The sequence below is a fragment of the Neltuma alba genome, unplaced genomic scaffold, assembly GCF_004799145.2.
Source record: "Neltuma alba isolate B1F8T4 unplaced genomic scaffold, ASM479914v2 tig00007962_pilon, whole genome shotgun sequence".
In the NCBI taxonomy this organism is placed as follows: Eukaryota; Viridiplantae; Streptophyta; class Magnoliopsida; order Fabales; family Fabaceae; genus Neltuma; species Neltuma alba.
In genome coordinates, this window is record NW_021634913.1 from 17284 (window position 1) to 38679 (window position 21396).

The window sequence follows — 21396 nt, forward strand, 5'->3', positions numbered from 1 at the left end:
TTTAAATTATAAAAACCGGTATCAGAGCTTAATAAATGGTATCAGAACATAATTAAAGTCTTAATAAATACCGATAATGACAATATCATAATAGGATACAATATTCTCTGAGTTTTTAAACTTTACTTCTTATTAGATTTTAGTTATTTTATTCTTTATAAAATTCACTTTATATAGTTTAAAAAATTGATTTAATAAATGATATTATAACATAATTAAAACTTCAATGATATATCAAAATATACAATTTTAATTAATTATAAATCAAACTATCTAATTATAAAATCAAAATTTCTCATTGTCAATTATATGAGACATTGATATTACTTAAAATTAAAATTGAAAAATCTAATTATAATTACATTATTTAATAAAATGAAAATTTAAGACTTCAAATATCCAAATAAAAGAATTTAATATAGAATGTTATTAACTGTGTTAATATTTTTTTTTTAGAGCCTGTGACTTAAAAAGTAGAACAGACGTGTTAGAGTTGCTAATGAATACAGAGAAAATGGTAGTTACGTCAAGTTGTTATACAAGCTTTTTTTTGTGTGTGTTGTTATGTACTTGTGTTAGAAAGCTTTTTCACTTCTATATTGTTATGTCAAATGGTGCTGCAAGTTATGTCTTTTGCCTCTAAGTGATTTTAGTGTTTACATAGCCAATAGTATAAATTGAGTTCAAATGGTTGGTTTTCTCGTCACTTGCTTTATTGCAAGAAATTTCCGTGAGAGGCACACAATTTTTCTGTTAAAAATTTTTTTGCTGTCTTTTCATTATGTCTACTCTAAAAATATCAATGCTCAGAGACATTAATGATTGAATTGATAAATAAAGGATTGTGGCTCTCTGTAAAATTAAAGTACTAAATATATGCTTTAGGCTAAAGAAAATCATACATAGTGATTCTTAAAAAATATTTTTTTTTCAAGTCATAATAAAATTTACAGGCAATTAAAAACTACTAATACATTTTTTATACAGAGATAAAATTTTGGGAGAATCCCAATTAAATCCAGCCGAAATGCTTAAATTCATATTTAGGCCTACACTTTTAGCAAATTTCTAATTAGGCCATGAGATCTAATTAGGGATTTTTGAATGTTGTTAAATCACCAAAATGTCCCTCTTCAATTAAAAAGAAAACTTGATTAATATACCTCTCCCAAGTAATTCCTCATCTCTTATGATTTTTTTAGACCAAAAAACATATAAGTAATTTTACAATGTTTGAAATTTGTATATATAACTTATACTATTAAAAATATTTTAATAAAACATGTTAAATTACAAATATAAGTAAAATTATAAATATTTTTTATTTTCAGTTCTTGTAATTTACGTTAGTTTTATTTATTTAAGCAATGTTGGATCGAATTGAAAACGTAAATGATTACGATTTAATATTAAATTTTTATTATAATTAAAAAAATTTAAAATTTTAAAATAAATATTTACAACCTGAAAAGAAAAAAATATTAAAAATATTTATTTAAAGATTACATATATTATAATTTGAAATGTTTTATGAAAATATTTTGAAGATTTTAGTTATATTACAAAATTTCAAACACTAAAAAATTATTTATATTTTTTTGTCTAAATATTAATAATAAGAGATGATGAACCACTTTAGAGGGATAAAATAATCAATTTTCATTTTTAACTAAAGAGGGGCATTATAGTTACTTAACAATATTCAGCAATTCCTAATTAGGTCTTATGTCCTAATAAAGAATTGTTAAAAGTGTAGGCCTCAATTTAATTTTAGTATTTCAGCAGGATTTAATTAGGATTTTCCCCAAAATTTTCACCATATGTGATTTATTACTTTATTTCACTTTCCATAAGTTGAAAGATAAATGTGTAATTTTACTCTTGATATTATTTTTTGCGTGTAATTTTACTCTCAATCTTTTTAATAGTGCAATTTTATTTTGAACTTTTTTTCTTAGTGTAATTTTATAATTACACCTGAAAAATAAGGTTAGGGCATTTTTACTCTAAGTGGTATATAAATATATATTAAAAGAAGATATGAAGTATATAGATTGAAAAATATCAAATAATTAAACTATTTAAAACAGAAAACATACTGAAGTAGCAGTGTAAACAATCGGTTTGTTTTCCGACAAGAAGAGAAAGAAAATAAGAAAATACAGAGAATTACTGCATAGAATGAATAGAGCAGGGCTGTAAGCTCATTGAAAAGAGAAAGAGAAAACACTTTCTTGCTGAGTCTGCAGCCATCCTCATTGCATCTATGAGTAGGGCATGTTCATCCCCATATGGCACCGTTTGGATGGAACCCATCCCTTGTTTGTTTGTTTGTTTTTTATTTATAATTTTTAATTAATTTTTATTTTTATTTATTTGGGTTAAGTTGGATTTAGTACTCTAAAATATTTTTTTAAAAATGCCTATTATTTTAAATTAATTAATTTTTAGTGTATTCAGCACTATAAAGTATATTTTCAGGAGTAATTAGTGTTTTAAATTCATTATTTTTAGTGCATTCAGTATTCAAAAATATTTTATTAGCAGTACTTAGTATCCTAAATTAATTAATTTCTAGTTTATCTATCATCCTAAAATATTTTTGTAGCACCTAGTATCTTAAATTAATTAATTAATTAATTTTTAACACAATAGATCAGAGAATGTTCATCCCCAAATAGCAGTGTCTAGGGATGAGGTGCTAACTTTCTTTCTTTCTTTTTTAATTTTAATTTTATTAATTTTATTTTTTTGTTTATTCAAATATATTTGTATGTAGTACCTTAAAATATTTTTTAGTAACACTTGGCATTACAAATTAATGAATATTCAGTGCATCTAGAAAATTGTTTTCAGTTAGTATTTTTTCAGTAGCACCTAATATTCTAAATGAATTAATTTTTAGTGCACAGTAACACCCAATACCCACTAAAAATTTGTAGTCCATCTGCATGCGCTGAAAATTAATTAATTATAATTTTACAATACTGGGTGCCACAAAAATATATTTCAGGATATTGGATGCACTAAAAATTAGTTAGTTTAGGATAATTAGTGCTGCTGAATTTAAGATATTGATAGCTGATTCATGTTCTCACCTCTATTTTGATATTTTGTGCACTTTGTGGATATATTAACCCTCTGATCCTCTGTTTAATCTAAGATAAATGAAGATGACAAAATGAATTTTTTTAATGAATTCAATTTTAAAAAATGACAATTTATTATTTTACAAAATTTTTTTAGTAATTACCAATAAATTATTACAGCAATGAAAGCATAAATAAATATATTTTTTATTCTTTGTGCCTTGCACGGAAATTTAAAAGTGATCAAAAGATAGAAATAAACAAAAAAATTGTCTACAGGTATATATAACGTATTATTTTAAAATTTGTTACCTTAGCTATACAATTATAAATAACAAGGGAGAATCCGTTTAAATCCGGTTAAAATATTAAAATTTAAAATCAAGCCTTCATTCTGAACAAATTTCTAATTAGCACTAATTAGAAATTTATGAATATTATTAAAAGACCAAAATGTCCCTCTATATATTTTTTCCTTACAAATTCTTTTTTTTTAAATATGAAAATAATAAATTATGACATTTTCCTCAATCCACATGAATACCTACTCTAGCACTCTAAAAAAACTGTAAAAAGTTCGTTATTTTAATAAGTTTTTCATTCTTAGAATATACGTGTGTTCTGTTAAAAAAAAATGTATGTGTTTAACTAAAAAAATTGTGTATATATGGAGGATGAATCAATATTAAAACCGAGCACAAATTAAACCCATCCAAAATTTAAATCTAGCAATGACCTACACTATTACATTGATGAGGGTGCTGGAGTAACTATTAATGTGAATTAAGAACTGTGTTGTAATTTTCTATCATCTACTAAAGATTTACTATTTTCAAATTTCAGGAAAATCCAGCAAAAAAAATTTAGAAAAAGAATTATTGAGGAAGAAAAATATAGAGGTAACAACTAATATTATAACCATAGAGGGGTATTATAGACTTTTAACAACATTCATAAATCCCTAATTAAGTCTCTTGGCATGATTAGGAATTTATTCAAAATATAGGCCTAATTTTGAATTTTAGTATTTCAGTTGGATTTAAATAGGATCCTTCCAAATACGAGTAACAATTTATTTTAGTTTACAAATTGTTGCAGTCATGCAAATTAAAAATTTAAAATATATTTTTGTTTTAGAATTTGTTTCTTTCTTTTAGAATATTTGATGCATATTAATAATAATATAATCAACAATTAACAAGATCCAACGCAGCCATTGAGTGTTTTAATTTAAATAAAAAATGTCATTGAAGATGCCTATAATAATTTATTTCCAATGATAAAAGAAGAAAAACCCGTAAATCACAACATTCGGTACATTTTATCAAGAGTTTAATTATATTCTTTTCAATTTTAAAATATTGAATGATTATCACTCCCAAACTTGCTTTTTCTTTTTTGTGAAAAAAACTACTAGTTATAGTTGAGATGAACTAACAACTACAAGTAAGATTTGTAAATTTGATCCCTTATATTATTTTATCACAGGTCGTTTTTATCGTAGATTAGAAACAAAGGACCGGAGCAATAGAGAAAATAGTGAAGCATGGAGCATAATAAAATTGCAACACGACATCATTTTATTCTTTATCATAGATAAGAAGCAAACAAGCTAGCGAAAGAGAAGCCATAAAAGCTGCAGAGAGCATAACATCATAGTACCATCACAACATTTTATTCTTTATTATAATAGATAACAAGTAATAAAGCGGTGGGCTTAAGTAGAAACAGATTGAGACTTGGCGGAACGAAACTTGAGAAAGTTTGGAAAGGTAAATTCGTCAGCTCTGTAGTGCCACTGTGTAAAATGGGCTAATTCAGACCAAGTGAAGTTAGGATAATTCCTTGTCCCATCTAAGCTCAAAATATTTGAAGGAGGTTGAACCACCTTATCTCCTTTAGGGTTCATAAAGAATGCCAAGGACCTCCTATCACACTGGTTGTTCACTACAGCCCTGTGTCGACTGCTCTTGTACCTCCCATTTGTTAATGCCTACGACAAAACCACATTGAAAATACCAATTCAATTAAATTGAATGCTAAAAATGTATAGAGAATAGGTTTATGGAATAGGATACATATGCGTACCATGAAGGTATCACCAATGTTGATGACAAAGGAATTAGGAAGAGGTTCAATAGTAAACCATTTGTCGCCTGAGAAAACTTCGAGTCCTCCAACATGATCTTGGTGAAGTATAGTGAGTGAGGTTGGGTCACGATGTGGTCCTGTGCCTAGGACTTCAGCAGGAGCTTGGCAAAAAGGGTAGTAGTTGCATCTCATCAAGGAGCATCCATCTGAGAAAAAGTCCCTCAGATACATCTGATCTAACCCTAAGCTTATTGATAGCAAATCCATCATCTTCATTCCTAACTCCTTCATTGCTTCACAGTACTTTTGGAAGACATCCCTGAGAAATAAACCAAAATATGAATAAATCAATGTTTTTCTATACACATGTTTATTAGGAAAACATTACGTACCCAGTTTCATAAAAGTCTTGGCCTAAAGTGGAGACAAAGTAGTCTCTAACAGCAGGTTGTGGATTATCATGAGGTAGCAGGAAAGTGAGGGTCTCCTTCCAAGTTAGGTTAGAAGAAAAACGTTCAGAATGAGCACCAGAATAGCCTGATAAGGAACCCTTAGGTTTATAGGCCTTTAGTTTTGCATCAATCGGTTGCTTAAAGTAAGCATCTGTACGCTCATAAGCCTTCTTGATCAAATCATCATCAACTCCATGATTGATCACTACAAAGAAGCCGTGCACTAAGCAAGCCTCCCTGATTTGTTCAACAGCTCGATCGATGGCTTCTTGTTCCCCACGGAGGACTCCTCCCAAGTCTACAATTGGTGCTTCTAACTGACCTTGGGCTTGTACCAAGTACTCCTTAGACCATACACAGTTTTTGGGCAACTCAACCTCATTTCCAAGCTCACATGGAAACACAAGTTCTCCTTCTTTCCTCTCCTCGTGCTTTTGTTCACTCAACAACACACTTGAAGCCATCTTGTCCTTATGCTTATATTTATGATCGATGACAAGCACATATGAAACTGATAGCCAAGAAGCTTCTTATATAGATGCATGTGTGACTAGTTGGGCACATTTATGGGATGCAATGTAATTTACATCTTTCCAAGTTAATTGTAAGGGTCCCTTGGTCGGATCAAAGATTCATGTACATGTAATAATATTGAATGGTTCATTCATTGAATAAAAAGGTGTTCATGCGTATGAATTGATTACTTTCATGTATATGAATTGATTACTAAGAGTATATGCCTTTACATTTGTTTGTTTTATTAAAAAATGTTCATGAATATGTAATTAATATGAAATGGATGGTTTCAGCTGGCGATGCACGCAATGATCGGTGGTGAATGAACCTCGTCATGAAGTTGACTAACCAAGGAATTAAATGTACCCTATATTTAGAATAAAGAAATGATGTAAATGAATCAAAGTAATTCATGCATACTTATTTATGAATTCAGAATGAGAACATGAGATGTATGTACATATTCAAATGGTTCATCCAGTGAATAAAGGTTTAATACATATATTGGTGTTCAAATAAAGACATTGCCATTAAGTTCTACCAATTTGATAAATTACTGGAGCTGGCTTGCCGTTAAACCATCAGATCGTTGTTATCGCTTGCTGTTGGATAGTGTCAACAGAAATAAATATTAACATCTTAATAATATTTTATTAAATTAGTATTAGTATGATTATTATCTACATTCCTGTGATGATTGTTGTTGTATTCTCTTCATCGCCCGAGTTAAACTTTCAAATTTCACAAATTAACCCCAATGTTAAGATTTGACAGAGTCCCGTTTTAAAAGTAGCACAAGTTTTTATTTAATAAAATAAAAAGAATTTAAAAGAACTTGCAAAAAATTAATATAAATTGCGCTAAGTGGAGAGACGCATTATTTTGATGTATAGATAACAGTTGTTTAATTTTGTTTTGGCGTAACAATTAATGAATTTGATATCAAATAAAAATGTTAATAAAATAAATTTCACGGTAAAATTTTTTTTAATTGAACATTATAAAAAAGTAAATTTTATAAGCTGATGGTACAATTTCAAAGATAAATTCATTTGAATAAATTTCAATATTATAATTTCAAGTGCAAATTTTCTAATAGTGAGTCTCAACAATATGTTATTTATTAAAATTAAAACAAGTTGAGATTTATTAAAATTAAAACAAGTTGAGAGTATGGGTTTGCATGAGGCCCAAATGTCCAATAAATCCACCCAAACCCAAAGAAAAATCACCCAGCCCAGCAAAGAAAAAAAGCTCAAAAAAGAATGGGCATATTTGGACTGGGCATTTCACGGGCAGAGCATCGGGTAGGATATGCTACCCTGCCCGTTTGGCCTTGCCCGAATTATATATATTATAATTTATGAAATAATATTAATATATTACATTTCTTTATAAAAAAAAGTTATCTCCCTCCTCTTTGCAATTTAATTTATTATTGTCATATGTCTGTAAGTTTTTCATTTTAGGGGACCTAATTATTCTAAAGTAGCAATGGTATCTTGCTTTTTAAGTTTTAACTTGTTTTTCGTGAGCTTTATTGAGTATATCCTATTGTGTGCTTCTGTTGCAATGTTGGCTATTTATAAGTCAATCTTCTTTTCTCTGCCATTAACAACTTCTCTTTGTTAGAGGATAGAGCTCATACATTACATATTTGTATAAATTAACAATTTTGAATATTAATACAAGGTAAAAAACAAGATTGGGGTAGAAGCAGGGAAAGAAAATTGGGATTTAATTATCTGAATTACATGTCTTATTTTTTATTTAATTTATATTTATTTTGTATTAATTTTTTATGAACAAGTCATATGATGGAAAGAAGTCTTTTAGTTGTGTGGACTGGTAACTGCATTGTATCGCATGATGAGTATTTACATATTAAAAGTGGTTATATTAAATTATTATAAGATTTCAAGATTTTTTTATTTTTCTTTTTACAATTTTTTTCACCCTATTTCAACTTGAGAGAACTAAGATTTTTTAATGCAAATAGTTATATCCTTATATTAGTATAAAACTGATATACATTGAAAAATATTATTAAAAGCTTCTGGTCAATAAAATATTAACAATTGTTAGGATTCGATACCACTTTTAATTAGGTTAAAACTTAATTCTTCAATTTTTTTTAAAACATAACTCAAGCTTGAATGAATCATCGCCTAATAATCTTATGTGGTAAAAGACTCGCGGATAAGGTTAAAAATTTCTGGTGTGGCCTGCTCCGTATGGATTGAATAGAAAGTTTTAAAACATTGTTAAATGCGGTTTATGAAAGAAGGTACTGCGGAAACAAATGAAGAAGAAAAACAAAACGGTCAAGAAGGCGCAGACGCTCGAGGAAGTAACCGACAACGGTGGATGACGGATGAGAAGCGCAGGTTTGCAATTAAGGGCCCGTTTGGAATGAAAGAAAATGAGAGGAGAGAACGGGAGGAAAATTTTTGATAAACTTGATTTAAAAAATTTAAAAGTTAAGATCAACAGCTTTTAAATTTTCTGTTAGATCCTCATGAATCAAGCCTCGCGTTAATTAAGGGACTGAGTAGTTAAAAAGTCAAATAACCCAAAAATTATTTTTTTCTTATTAAAATTGAATCAAATTAGCCAAAATTTATATAAATAAATTGAAATTATTAAAATTTGATCTCAATAGTTCAGATATTTATACTTTGGGGAAACATTATATATATATATATATATTTAACATTTTGTAAGATATAGAATCTTAACCGTTTAAAGCTGATCTGATGATGATGATCAATACAAACTTGTATAAAAATACTGCATTTCAGAGTTCATCACTAGCAGTAGAATAAACGAAACATACAAGCATTTAAAAATACAAGCATAAAATCTTTAAAAGGGACACAATTTAATTTGGATTTGTCTAATCATTACTGTATTTTTCATTTTTAAAAATAAGGGCGTTTTAAGAAAATAAGTTGTATAAACTAGGGCTTCTCGTGGGGCACGATTGGAAGCAACACATAATACTGATAATAGAGACCCCATATATACATTGTGAACCTCGTAATTAAGCACCACGCAAAGAAAACACACCCTAGCTTTTGACGGTGGAAAATTAATTCTACAAAACTGACTAGAATTAGAAATGAAATTCAATTAAAAAAAAAAGAATTAGAAATGAAATCAAAAACAAGAAATTGCTTCCCTTACTTTTCTTAGGTGTACGTGATCCCATATAGTGAAACCAGTGGTATATACTGTATAAAACAACAAATCCTAAGAAAAACCATACACCAGCAACCTATAAGAAGAAATCTAATTAAACAATTAACCTAATATCATAGTTCATAGTTAGGTCGACACAGATAGAGAGCTAGTTAGTAACATCTGGTAGTTTTTGCACCTACATTCATCATTCTGCATGATTTATCACCAAAAGGACTCAACAAACATAGATACATAATGGATTTATTTAAGCACAAAAAAAAAATTTTAGGATTAAGATTCTTTATTACTGATGTTGCCAACGGACACAAGGCTTTCCACGTGAGTACAACTATCATATATGATAGAGCCACATTTAACAACAAATGTCTTAAACTCATTAGTTGTCAGATTGAGTGTGTAAACATCATCCCCCATAGTACAGAAGACAATCTCATTCCTCCAAATAGTCATTGGATGTAACATGCGTGGACATGAGCTGCTAGTATATTTTTTAGTCCAAATCCATCTTCCCCTATTTGCACATATGTCCTCCTCCATCACCCACAAATGAACAATATAAGATCCATGAAGAATGACAGCAACCACAGCAAGTTTGTCCTCATATACTATAAGCCTTTTACTTCTATTATATTTTAGATCAGGCAATGGTATCAAGGTACACACTTCCTTTGTTAGGTCAATTGAAACTACCAGATTATCATCATTAGACGGAGTCGACGGGTCTCTACCAGAGAAATACATAACACCATTAACAGCGACATTTTCCCATTTACTAATTTTTATGCCCTCTAAGTTCTCAAATTCTACTTCCTTCCATGACCCAGCTTTTAATGAATAAATTTGCGCTGGATTAGCTGCAAAACAAGGTCCACAAACATAAATTCTCACTATTTTGTAATCATTGTCGATGGGACTGAACCCAAATCCTTGACGGTAAGAACTATTAAAATCCTTAATATTTAAGGGCAACTTTCTGAAGTGTCTAGTAGCTGGATTCCATAATAAAAGGGTAGGGGGAACTATACCATTTTCCTTTGTCTTCCATGGAAGAACTGTTTTTACCAAATTATCAACCACTTGAACACAGAGCAAGCCATTGCTGGAACCCACGATCACAAGATCAAAACAGGAATCGACCAAAGGTGATATTTGAATCTGAGTGACTTGCATGTTGTGACGATCCACGATGCGCAAATCTCCGAGCCATTTGAGTAGAAGCAAAGGGTTTTGATGACTGGAGTGATGGAGGTGGTCTTGGATGAAAAACGGAGTTTTGATGAGATTTTTCCAATCTTTGCACACACATTGAAATCGGATTAAGGATTTCACCGGAAGTCTTTTGAGAATGTTAAGTATGATGTCGCAGGGAACAAAAGGTATGTGGTCTTCCATTACTTTCATGATGCTCCCCCATAAATTGAAGAAGGAATCTGAGGGTTGACGGCGAGTCACTATCGGCGTTATTTGAGGGTTGATCTTTTAAAATATTTTAAAAAATTTTCTTAATAGAATTAAGTGTTTGAACTTAAATGTATAATTTCAAAATAAAGGCGAGATTCACGTAATTACTAATTAGAACAAAATATGAGGAAATTTATTATACTCTAAGATAAAATGTTACCGGGGTAAAATAATAAAAATAAAAAGTGCAAACGTAAGAAATTGAACTTAAAAAGTTTTTTTTTCCTTAAAAGAGATAAACTATAAAATATGTATCTAAATCTAAATGTTTATAAAAGTCATGGTTATTTGGGGTTATCACTGCCGATTCTCACCTCTAAATTTGATTCTCATTAAATGACTTTTAATTAAATATTGATGTTGATTTATTTTAAAGTGATTCCCCTTATTTATTCAATTTAATTCATTTTGATCTTTTATGGATTTCAATCGAATTTTATTTAGAAAGTGATTATAATTCCATACTACACTACCATGTTTTATTTATTTTTAATTAAAATCTGATTCAAGATTCTCAAACTCTAATGATCTAATCATGGTTATTTGGCATTATTGCCGCGGATTCTTACTCTCAAATGATTTTCATTAAATATCTTCTAGTTAAATATTGATTAATTTTATTTATTCAATTTTAATTCATTTTGATATTTGAGATTTCAACAGGTTTTATTTAATTAGGTCCCATAATTTATTATCATATTTAATTTTTTTATTAAGATCTAATTCAAGATAACATTTTCTAAATCAGAATCTGGCAGTAATTAGTTTTTAGATATTAAAGGCCGTTCTCATCTCACATCCTGCTTAAATAAAAAATAATTTTTTAATTGGATTTTGAATTTTTCAGGCCAAAAAAAAAATTGGATTTTGAATGTTTAGATATTAAAGGCCATTCTTATCGTAATTTTTAGATTATTTTTCAGGTTGATGAATTTTTCTATTAGATTTCTGTATAGTTTATGTCTACTCGGGTTATTCTTAAAAACAAACGCAAACAAAATTAGGCTCAATCCGCCATATCAATTAAATTAATCTAAAAGACAGGGTGAGGCTAAAAAATAGGATGAATATATGAATGGCGCATATCAATTAAATACTCCTCCGGTCCTAAATATAAGACCCTTATACACACTAGTATAAGGGTCTTACATTTTGGACCGAAAGAGTAGTATTTATAATTGACAGCTTAAACATAGGATTAATATATGAGATTTTATGGTTTGGAACCTCTCATCTTCCCTTCTCATCCCCTTCCCTCCTCTTCCTTTTTTAACCATTGGAATAATATTTTAACAATTCAGATTTAATTTTTTTTAAAAGTTATTATTAAAATATTAAATTATAAAAATAAATAAATAATAAATTACAAACTATATTAAAATTTAATTCTAGTGGTTTGCAAATGCACTAAATGTTTTTAAAATTTTTTTATAAATAGTTTACAAAAATTTAAATCTAAACCGTTAAAATATATTAATCCAATGGTTAAAAAAAGAAAAAGAGAAAAGAGGATGGAAAGGGAAGAAAAAAGGTTCTGAACCAGAGGTTTTATGGGGTAACAAAAGTGAGCTAGAGATCTATTTTGTGGGGTAACATGATGATTGATGACAGCTCCCTCTTCTCTCTCACCATGCATTTTTGATTCGGAGAAACGAAACTATAGAAAAGCAAAGAATCGAAAAGGAGGAAACAAAGAACCAAATGAAGGTGATGGATTGTTGGTGGAGAAATGCAGATTTCGAACTTGAAATTATATGAGAACCGTAGATATCATATCCCCCTTTTATTATGGAACTCAATGCTTAGAGAGGTTAGAAAAGGCGTGTTCCGGAAATATTATTAATTTTGAGCTTGATTATAGTCAGGATATGGCTTCAGTCAAGTTGATAATGATTACAATATAGTGAACATTAAGGTTCCTGATTTATAAATCAGTCCTCACCCTGTCGTTTTCCATAGTTACGATATTTTCCCCCAATTTTTGGACTGTACTTACAATCCCCCCCCCCCAAAAAAAAGTCAGAAAAGCTTGCTTAGTTGAGTAAGAATTGATTAACGGAAAATATCGAAGAAATTGTAGAAGACGGTTACAAAATCAAGTAATAATACCTGAAAGGTTATGAAACAATAGTCAGAATTCGGAAAAAAGAAAGAACAGAAATTGCAAAAGACAGATTACAACACAAAGCTTATATAGATAATCATTCCACTCAGACTTTGAAGGAGGATTTAACAACTATAAATAAATTATGATATAGAGCTTCAACGAATGAATTTACACTAAAACTCTAAAAGTGTTTGATTAACGTAAACTTGAAATTTGAATGCAGGATCAAAATTCTTCAATGTTAATGATGCCGATTTACTAATACAAAGCTGTCCGCGTAATTGAAAATCTTAGTCCCAGTGTCTCTTTCGGGGTAAGAGACATGTCTTCTTTTCCTTATTGGTTCAAAATTGGAAGAGTGAGATCTCACAGAAAGCCTCTTAAACTCATTAGTAGTGAGATTGAGCAGATATAAAATTGTTGTTTAACGTCCATCATTCTCAATCTCATCAAAAGGTAGCAAGACAATCTCATTAATCCAAATAGTCACGGGATTTAAGGTCCCCCATGTAGAAGGGCTGCTAGGATATATTTTAGTCCATCCCCCTCTCTCCTCGTCCTCGTCCTCAGATAGGCATGTATCCTCCTCCCACACCCACAAATGAATCAGAGAAGATCCATCATTTTCTTCAACGCAAGCAACCACAGCAAGTTTGTTCTCATACTCAATAAGGCTTGTACGACGAAAACCACCGTATATGCGAGGCAATGGTATGAACTCACACACTTCCTTCTTTAATAGGTCAATTGGAAGTATTAGATCCTCGTCGTCGCACCACGTAAAATCCCAAAACATAACTCCATTAATAGTGATATATGTAGCACTTGTTGATATGCCCCTTAGGTCGTCTACAACGTCTATGTGCTTCCATGACCCGCAATTCAATGAATAAACTTCCACGGCTTTAATATGATAATGATTATATTCATTAATTCTCACTATCTTGTAATCATTATCAAGAGGACTGAACCCAAATCCATAAAGGTCATCAAGCTCACGAGGATCAATGTGAGTTCTGTAGAACTCTAATCCCACCTCGGCAATGAGGTCAGAATGAACAATAGTTCTGGGGCGCACCTCTCTGATGTCCCTAGTCACGGGATTCCATATCAAAATGGGATGAGGATTTATACCATTCTCAATTTTAACACAGACCAAGCCGTTGCTGGAACCCAACCCCTCATAATTATAACGAGAATGAATAGAAGGCAATTTCTGAACTTTTCCGACTCGCATATCGCAATCCAGCACTCTGAGGCAAATACCTCAGAATTTGCGATGGTACTGTTCAAGGAGAAGCAAAGGGTTTGGACAGCTAGAACAGTGGAAGTGATCTTCGACGAAAGACGCAGTCTTGATGAGATCATTTATCAGATTTTTCCAATCTGTGCACACACATTGAAAGCGAGTTAAGGATCTTACCGGAAGTCTTTTGAAAATGTTAGCCATGATATCCCTGGGGATGAAGCCTACGTGGGCTTCCGTTTCCGTTATCTTCACAGTGGCCGCCATTGGAAAAGGAATCTCAGAGGAAAGAAGTCTGTTGCAGGCAACAATAGGGCGTCGGAAGGTTGTTCTAATTTATTTGTTTATTTCCAGTTTGAGAATAAAAAAATCCAAATAGACTAAACTGAATTATGAATATTATGTGGATGTCTATATCAATGTTTTAAAAGCCGAGCCGGATATCCAACCGGAAAAGGCAGCGGGTCATGGTTTAACCGATTGGATCGGTTCAGCCGCTTGGTTGGACCGGTAGCATAATAATTAAAAAAAATTATATACCCATATGATAATATAGCCATATAGGTATAAGAAATAAAATATCATATTATTTTTTTAAAAAAAAATTAAGAAACACTTAAATATCTCAATTTTATAATGAGTTAACAAGCTCATATGGTATACCTCACAAAATTATTGAAAATAATAAAAACATAAATAAAATAAGAAATGAGAAATAACTCAATAAAACAAACATATATAAATAGAAATTTGAAATTAAAAAAAGAAAAAGTAAAACGATTCCTAGGTAAACGTGTGGGATGGTTGCAGGCATTAAATGAAAGTTATTACTTCTACAGCACTCAAGAACAAACCATCGGCATAATCTTGTTTTCACATCTGAACCCTCTGTTCTTTCAGGATACTGTAGCTTTCGTTTTCCGCGTTCATGGCCGTCGTACCTAGCAGCGTTGGTGGATTCGGATGCTTTGAGGTTGTGTTTTTTCCCCCTCTATGTCATCTTCTTCCATCTTCTCCTTTCTTTCTTGACCTCCTATTTTTCTTCTTCTTCTTCTTTCTTCTTCCTTCTTCCTTCTTCGGCTCACAACTGAGTAAAAGATTCAGGCTGTCCAGTTTTTGCAAAACCGTCCCGGTTTTCGGGCTAACACCGACTTCCGGTCCAAATACCGGCTTAAAGCGGCTCGAAACGGTTTAATTAGCAAAGCGGGTGAATTATGTTAACCAAACTGAAGGGCATTCTGGTCACCGGCCTAACCAGTCCGACCGTCCGGTCCGGTCCGGCTTTTAAAATGCTGGTCTATATACCCCTTCCTCTTCATCTTCTCCAAGTAACTTCCACTTCCTCCACCATCCATTACTTCTCCACTATTCATTATTCCTCCACTATCCATTCACTCTTGTAACCAACTCCATTCATATTTATGGGATTGATTATCTATTATTTGTCATTTAAGGATAATTGTAACCTATGTATAAGACTATGCTTACAAATAGGGCATGCCATTATATTGTGATGCAAGTAAAGCAAGTGAAGGAATACATCATTCTCTCATTTTCTTGTCTACTTCTCTTCTCCAATCTACTTTCATTGTTGGTTAATTTCATAACAGAATCGAGGATTATATATATATTTCTTAAAAATGCATGTAAAATAGCTAAATCCAAAAATGAAAGTAATTATTATTTTGACGGAAAAAGTCAAAACTATTGGGGGAAAATGAAGAAAGTCATGATTATTTTGGGATAATTAATCCACAGCTCCTTATAGTTTCAACTAATTTTGAATCAGATCCTTATAGTTTTTTTCTTTTTATCAGGTCCTTATACTTTTACTTATTTTTAATTAGATCCTTGTATTTATTTTTCTTTCTATCAAGTCCTTATAAGTTCACCTTATTTTTAATTAAGTCCCTGAATTTTTTATTCTTTATTTTATAAATTCTAATAGTACTATTATATAAACATAAGGTAGTGTATATTATTTAATATTAGTTTATAAACAATAATATCCTAAAGATATTGAATTATTATAATGATTTTAATTTTTTCAGCAAAAAAATTAATTGTTCTAAAAAATTTTCCTGAATTAATTAATTCTATTACTTTTTTATTACATAATTATTAATTTAATTTAATTATTAATATTTTATATTTAAATATTAATCTATTTAATTAAGCTTATATTTAATTAATAAATAAAATTTAAAACTACATGGACCTGATTAAAAATTTAGTGAAATTATAAGGGCTTAATTAAAAAAAAATAAATACAAGGACCTAATTAAAAAAAAGTAAAAGTATAAGGACCTAATAAAAAGAAAAAAAACTATAGGGACCTGATTCAAAATTCGTTGAAACTATAAGGACTTGCGAATTAATTAACCCGATTATTTTTACACATTACCGTTGATTTTACTCTGTATTGATTGTCATTAAATATTACTTAATTTAAAAGTAATTTCCTTATTTATTCGGTTTTAATTCATTACGATATTTGGTAGGTTTCATTATTTCAACCGAAATTTATTTGATTTAATTGATTCGTGTTCCATAATTTATTACCATAGTTATCCTCTCTTTATTAAAATATAACTTTTTTAAAAAAAAGAATTCCACAACATTTTATTATGTGATATTAAAGATCATTCTCATCTCACAATTTGCTTAAATAAAAATAGTCGTTTTTCAATTATATTTTGAATTTGATTTGTTTTTTATGGTAATTTTTGGATTATTTTTCAACGATCAATTTTTCAAACCTAAATTTGTGTATAATTATGTACTTTATTTTCTTTTAAAAACAAAGGTCAAAAAAATTAGGCTCACCGGCCCTATAAAGTAGTCTAAACTAAATAAACAGAAAGCTTATTGTACTTGACACACAATCATCGTGGTATAGATTATAGAGTTTTAACATACAAAAATGTTTTCGTGGGATGCTGGAATTTTTTCCTTTTGGACTGAGGATGCGGAATTAAATTTGTTAGATATAAAAATTGGCGATATAATGAAATGACTATAATTTATCGAAAAAAGAATGAAATGAAACAACTCTAAAGTAAAAGAACTTAGAATATTTTAATTAATCGAAATAGTAAAATAAAAGTCCCTCTCTAGGCAAATCGTATTATAAGTGAGAAAACAATGTACTTAAATCTCTAGTTCACTTTTGTTACCCCACATGGTACAAAATCTCATTATATCAATGGAGAACAAGAAAAAGAAAGTGAAAAAAAAAATTAAAAAAAAAATTAGGCTTAGTTGATGTGCGCCAATTCATATATTGATCCTATTTTTTGGCCACCAATTTATAAATCAGTGCTCATCCTGATGTTTTCCATAGTTACGACTTACGATGTTTCCTGGATCAATTCTGTAGTTACAATATTAACTTCCCAAAAATCCCACAACAAAGAGAAAAAAGTCAGAAAAGCTTGCTTAGTTGAGTAAGAATTAACGGTGAATATGGAAAAAATTGTAGAAGGTTACTAAATCAAGTAGTAATAAATTATCATTCCACTCATAACTTTGAAGAAGGATTTAACAACTAGAAATAACTTATGATATAAGCTACTACGAATGAATTTCTCCTGAAAGTGTTTGATTAAAGTAAAATTGCAATTTGAATGCAGGATCAAAATTCTTCAATGTTAATGATGCCGATTTACTAACACAAAGCTTTCCACGTAATTGAAAATCCCAGTATCTATGTTTCTTTTGGGGTAAAAGAGAGATCTTCTTTTCCTTACTCGGTCAAAATTGGAAGAGTGAGATCTAACAGGAAGCCTCTTAAACTCATTAGCAGTGAGATCGAGCAGATATAAAATTGTTTCCTGTCCATCATTCTCAATCTCATGAAGAGGGAGGAAGACAATCTCATTCATCCAAATAGTAAAGGGATTTAAGGTCCCCCATGGGGAAGGGCTGCTAATATATATTTTGGTCCATCCACGTCTCTTGTCGTCCTCATCCTCATCCTCATCCTCATCCTCGGATAGATATGTCTCCTCCTTACGCACCCACAGATGAATCAAATCAGATCCATCACTTTCTTGAGCGCAAGCAACCACAGCAAGTTTGTTCTCATACTCAATAAGGCTTGCACGAGCAAAACCGTATATGTGAGGCATTGGTATCGCTGTACACACTTCCTCCTTTGATAGGTCAATTGGAAGTATTAGAGGCTCGTCATCGCACCACATAGCATTCCAAAACATAACTCCATTAATAGTGGCATTAGTTCCTGTTGATATGCCCCTTAGGTCGTCTCCAACGCCTATTTCCTTCCATGACCCACAATTCAATGAATACACTTCCACGGCTTTAATATCATAAGGATGAAATTCATTAATTCTCACTACCTTGTAATCACTATCAAGAGGACTGAATCCAAATCCATAATAGTCATGAAGCTGAGAATTGATATAAGTTCTGTACTCAAATCCTACCTCGTCAATAAGGTCAGAATGAACAATAGTTCTAGGGAGCACCTCTCTGATGTCTCTCGTGGCTGGATTCCATATCAAAATGGGATGAGGACTCATACCATTCTCAACTTTAACACAGACCAAGCCGTTGCTGGAACCCAAGACCTCATAATTATAAGGAGAATAAATAGAAGGTAATTTTTGAACTTTTTGGACTCGCTTATCGCAATCCAGCACACTGAGGCTGATACCTCGGAATCTGCGATGGTACTGTTCAAGGAGAAGGAAAGGGTTTCGACAGCTGGAACAGTGGAAGTGATCTTCGATGAAAGACGGAGTCTTGATGAGATCATTTATCAGATTTTTCCAATCTGTGCATACACATCGAAAACGAATTAAGGATCTTCCCGGAAGTCTTTTGAAAATGTTAACCATGATATCCTTGGGAATAAAGGCTACGGGGGCTTTCTTTCTCTGCATCGTCACATTGGCCGCCATTGGAAAAGGAATCTCAGAGGAGAGAGGTCCGTTGCAGTCAATATTAGGGTATCGGAGGGTTGTTCTCCGACTAGGGTTCTATGCGGCTCCTTTTGAAGGAGAAGGAGAAGGCGACGGCTTTTGTTTCTAGGATAAGGCGAAGCGGAAGGATTCCCTTCTCGATGACGATTTCCAATTTTATGGGATCTACCCGAAGAGGATTTCAACAAAACAATGAAATCAATATTAGGGATGAGACAACAGAGGTGATCGAAAGATAATAATGAGAAATGAGAATAATATTGTTATCTTTTTATAATATCTCTAATTTATACGTACCCTCACTAACATTGACGGTGTGGAGTGATATCGGCCGTATTTGAGGGTTGATCTCCGAGGGGGGTTTTCAATAAATTTTAAAATATTTTTAATAGAATTAACTGTTTGAACTTAAGTGTATAATTTCAAAATATTGACGAAATTCGTGTAATTAGAATAAAATAAAAGAAAAGTTATTATACTCTAAGCTAAAATGTCACTGGGGAAAAAAAATAAAAAGTATAAATAAATGTTACAGCCATTTATCTTTACTGAGGGGGAAAAAGGCTACGACGATGAAGGTTGTATTTTGTGATTGCCATGGCCGAGTGCTTGGATGGAACATGAACTCTGTTTATCTCTTGCTGACTAACAACACAAACAAAATTAGCAGTGTCATAATTTTAAAAATATTTATAAAAACTTTGCCTAGTATCACGTGGAAGAATAAAGTCTCCATACATAAGAAAAATTTTAGTTAAGGGTAACAATCAATGCAGTAAATGAGTACTCCCTCCAATCCATAATATAAAAAGTTGGTTAACTTTTTTCACATACAAAAAAATAGAAGTTTAGTCAGTAAACTAGAAATTTATGCTTCTGTGCGATGCACGGACTAAAATATTTGATTAAATTTTAAATTCTAATAAATTGCATTATTTAAGATAACTCAAGATTTACTTTTTTTTAATAGAAATGTGTTTTTTTATTCATTCAAATCAATTAATCAATCAATCATCAATCATCAATTATATTCTTAAAAACTTGTAATACCTGACTCACTTAAAGCGGTTCGGATATGATATTATAAAATCTGAATATATTTAATTAATAATAAGATCTAAATAATATTTTGATTGGGATTTGGGTTTATTGAATTAAATGAGGAGCATTATTATTAAATGAGATTTTAATAGAAGCTCAAATGAAGAAATTAATAATTAATTTTAAATTTTGATAATATCTTAATTGGAATTTGAATATATTAAATTAAATGAGAAAAATCATAAAATAATATGTCAATTGGTGTTTAAATGGAGAGATAAATAAATTTTCATATGTTCCCCCTAAAAGAACTCAGTAAAGTAGAACACCAAAGGAGGGAAGAAAGTTGCCCGAAAGCTTAGAGCACGGCATTCTACTTTGAACTTCGATTTCATGCCTTTTTAATAGACTACGGATCACAATACCATTAGGCATATTTAAACGCACTTAATGAGCATTAATTCATAATTAAATGAGCAGTTTCAAATCATGATTAATTTGTTTAATGACTATTTAAGATGAATAAAATCTTCAGTTACAAATATTGAAGAGACATAATTGTCATTAAAATTTAGATAGATATGTTCAATAAAGTGCCCAGTACTACATTTGACTCGTGCACAGTGGAGAACATCTGTTAATTATTAACATGAAAAGGAAACAAATACTCAGCTAGGCATGAGTAAATAAAAATATAATTTAGAGGGCAGCTAAGTAGTGCAATGTATTAACTAATGAATTAATATCTCAAACCTTAAAATAACAGTAAGAATTAAGTGACAGTGAATATCAAAGAAATTACAGAATAAAACATATTATCAAATCAAGGTTATGTAAATCATATTCCACATAACTTTGCAAGAAGGTTTTTACGGTACGACGCATAAAATGACATAAGCTATTATGGATTCATTAAATTTCCACCGGCGCTTGAAACAAGCCAAGTAAACTTGCAATTTGACAATTATGATTCAGGATCAAACTTTTTCGATGTTGATATTGCCAACTTCCACGTCATTGAAAATTTCAAAATTGATTCTGTTATGATAATATGATCTTATAGGAAACGTCTTACACTGATCAATAGTGAGATTGAAACACAAAGTTTATCTAAATGATTATTCCACTCATAACTTTGAAGAAGGATTTAACAATTACAAATAAATTATGACCTGAATTTCCACTAAAACTCAAAGTGTTTGATTAAAGTAAACTTGCAATTTGAATGAAGGATCAAAATTCT

At 30.6% G+C, this 21396-nt stretch overlaps 4 protein-coding genes across 4 annotated transcripts; all 4 read right to left on the reverse strand.

Moving 5' to 3' along the window:
- Positions 1 to 4806: 4806 nt before the first annotated feature.
- On the reverse strand, positions 4807 to 6096 carry LOC114753494 (gibberellin 20 oxidase 2-like). Its single transcript, XM_028942173.1, has 3 exons — positions 5573 to 6096; positions 5178 to 5499; positions 4807 to 5082 (listed from the first exon to the last, which is right to left on the reverse strand). Exons 1-3 carry the CDS (start codon positions 6094 to 6096, stop codon positions 4807 to 4809), a joined length of 1122 nt encoding a protein of 373 aa, XP_028798006.1.
- A 3526-nt stretch (positions 6097 to 9622) lies between these two features.
- On the reverse strand, positions 9623 to 10744 carry LOC114753495 (putative F-box protein At4g38870). Its single transcript, XM_028942174.1, has one exon. It carries the CDS (start codon positions 10742 to 10744, stop codon positions 9623 to 9625), a length of 1122 nt encoding a protein of 373 aa, XP_028798007.1.
- A 2600-nt stretch (positions 10745 to 13344) lies between these two features.
- LOC114753496 (F-box/kelch-repeat protein At3g06240-like) lies at positions 13345 to 14157 on the reverse strand. The gene has a single exon (XM_028942175.1). It carries the CDS (start codon positions 14155 to 14157, stop codon positions 13345 to 13347), a length of 813 nt encoding a protein of 270 aa, XP_028798008.1.
- Positions 14158 to 17816: 3659 nt separating this feature from the next.
- On the reverse strand, positions 17817 to 19091 carry LOC114753497 (F-box/kelch-repeat protein At3g23880-like). Its single transcript, XM_028942177.1, has one exon. It carries the CDS (start codon positions 19089 to 19091, stop codon positions 17817 to 17819), a length of 1275 nt encoding a protein of 424 aa, XP_028798010.1.
- Positions 19092 to 21396: the final 2305 nt, after the last annotated feature.

Bases quoted from the DNA above. Each gene is read 5' to 3' on its own strand.
- LOC114753494 (XM_028942173.1), bottom strand. From the start codon at position 6,096: ATGGCTTCAAGTGTGTTGTTGAGTGAACAAAAGCACGAGGAGAGGAAA. The intron at 5,500-5,572 runs GTACGTAATGTT...TTTATTTCTCAG, and splicing joins CAAGACTTTTATGAAACTGG to GGATGTCTTCCAAAAGTACT. The intron at 5,083-5,177 runs GTACGCATATGT...GTTTTGTCGTAG, and splicing joins ACATTGGTGATACCTTCATG to GCATTAACAAATGGGAGGTA.
- LOC114753495 (XM_028942174.1), bottom strand. From the start codon at position 10,744: ATGGAAGACCACATACCTTTTGTTCCCTGCGACATCATACTTAACATT.
- LOC114753496 (XM_028942175.1), bottom strand. From the start codon at position 14,157: ATGCGAGTCGGAAAAGTTCAGAAATTGCCTTCTATTCATTCTCGTTAT.
- LOC114753497 (XM_028942177.1), bottom strand. From the start codon at position 19,091: ATGGCGGCCAATGTGACGATGCAGAGAAAGAAAGCCCCCGTAGCCTTT.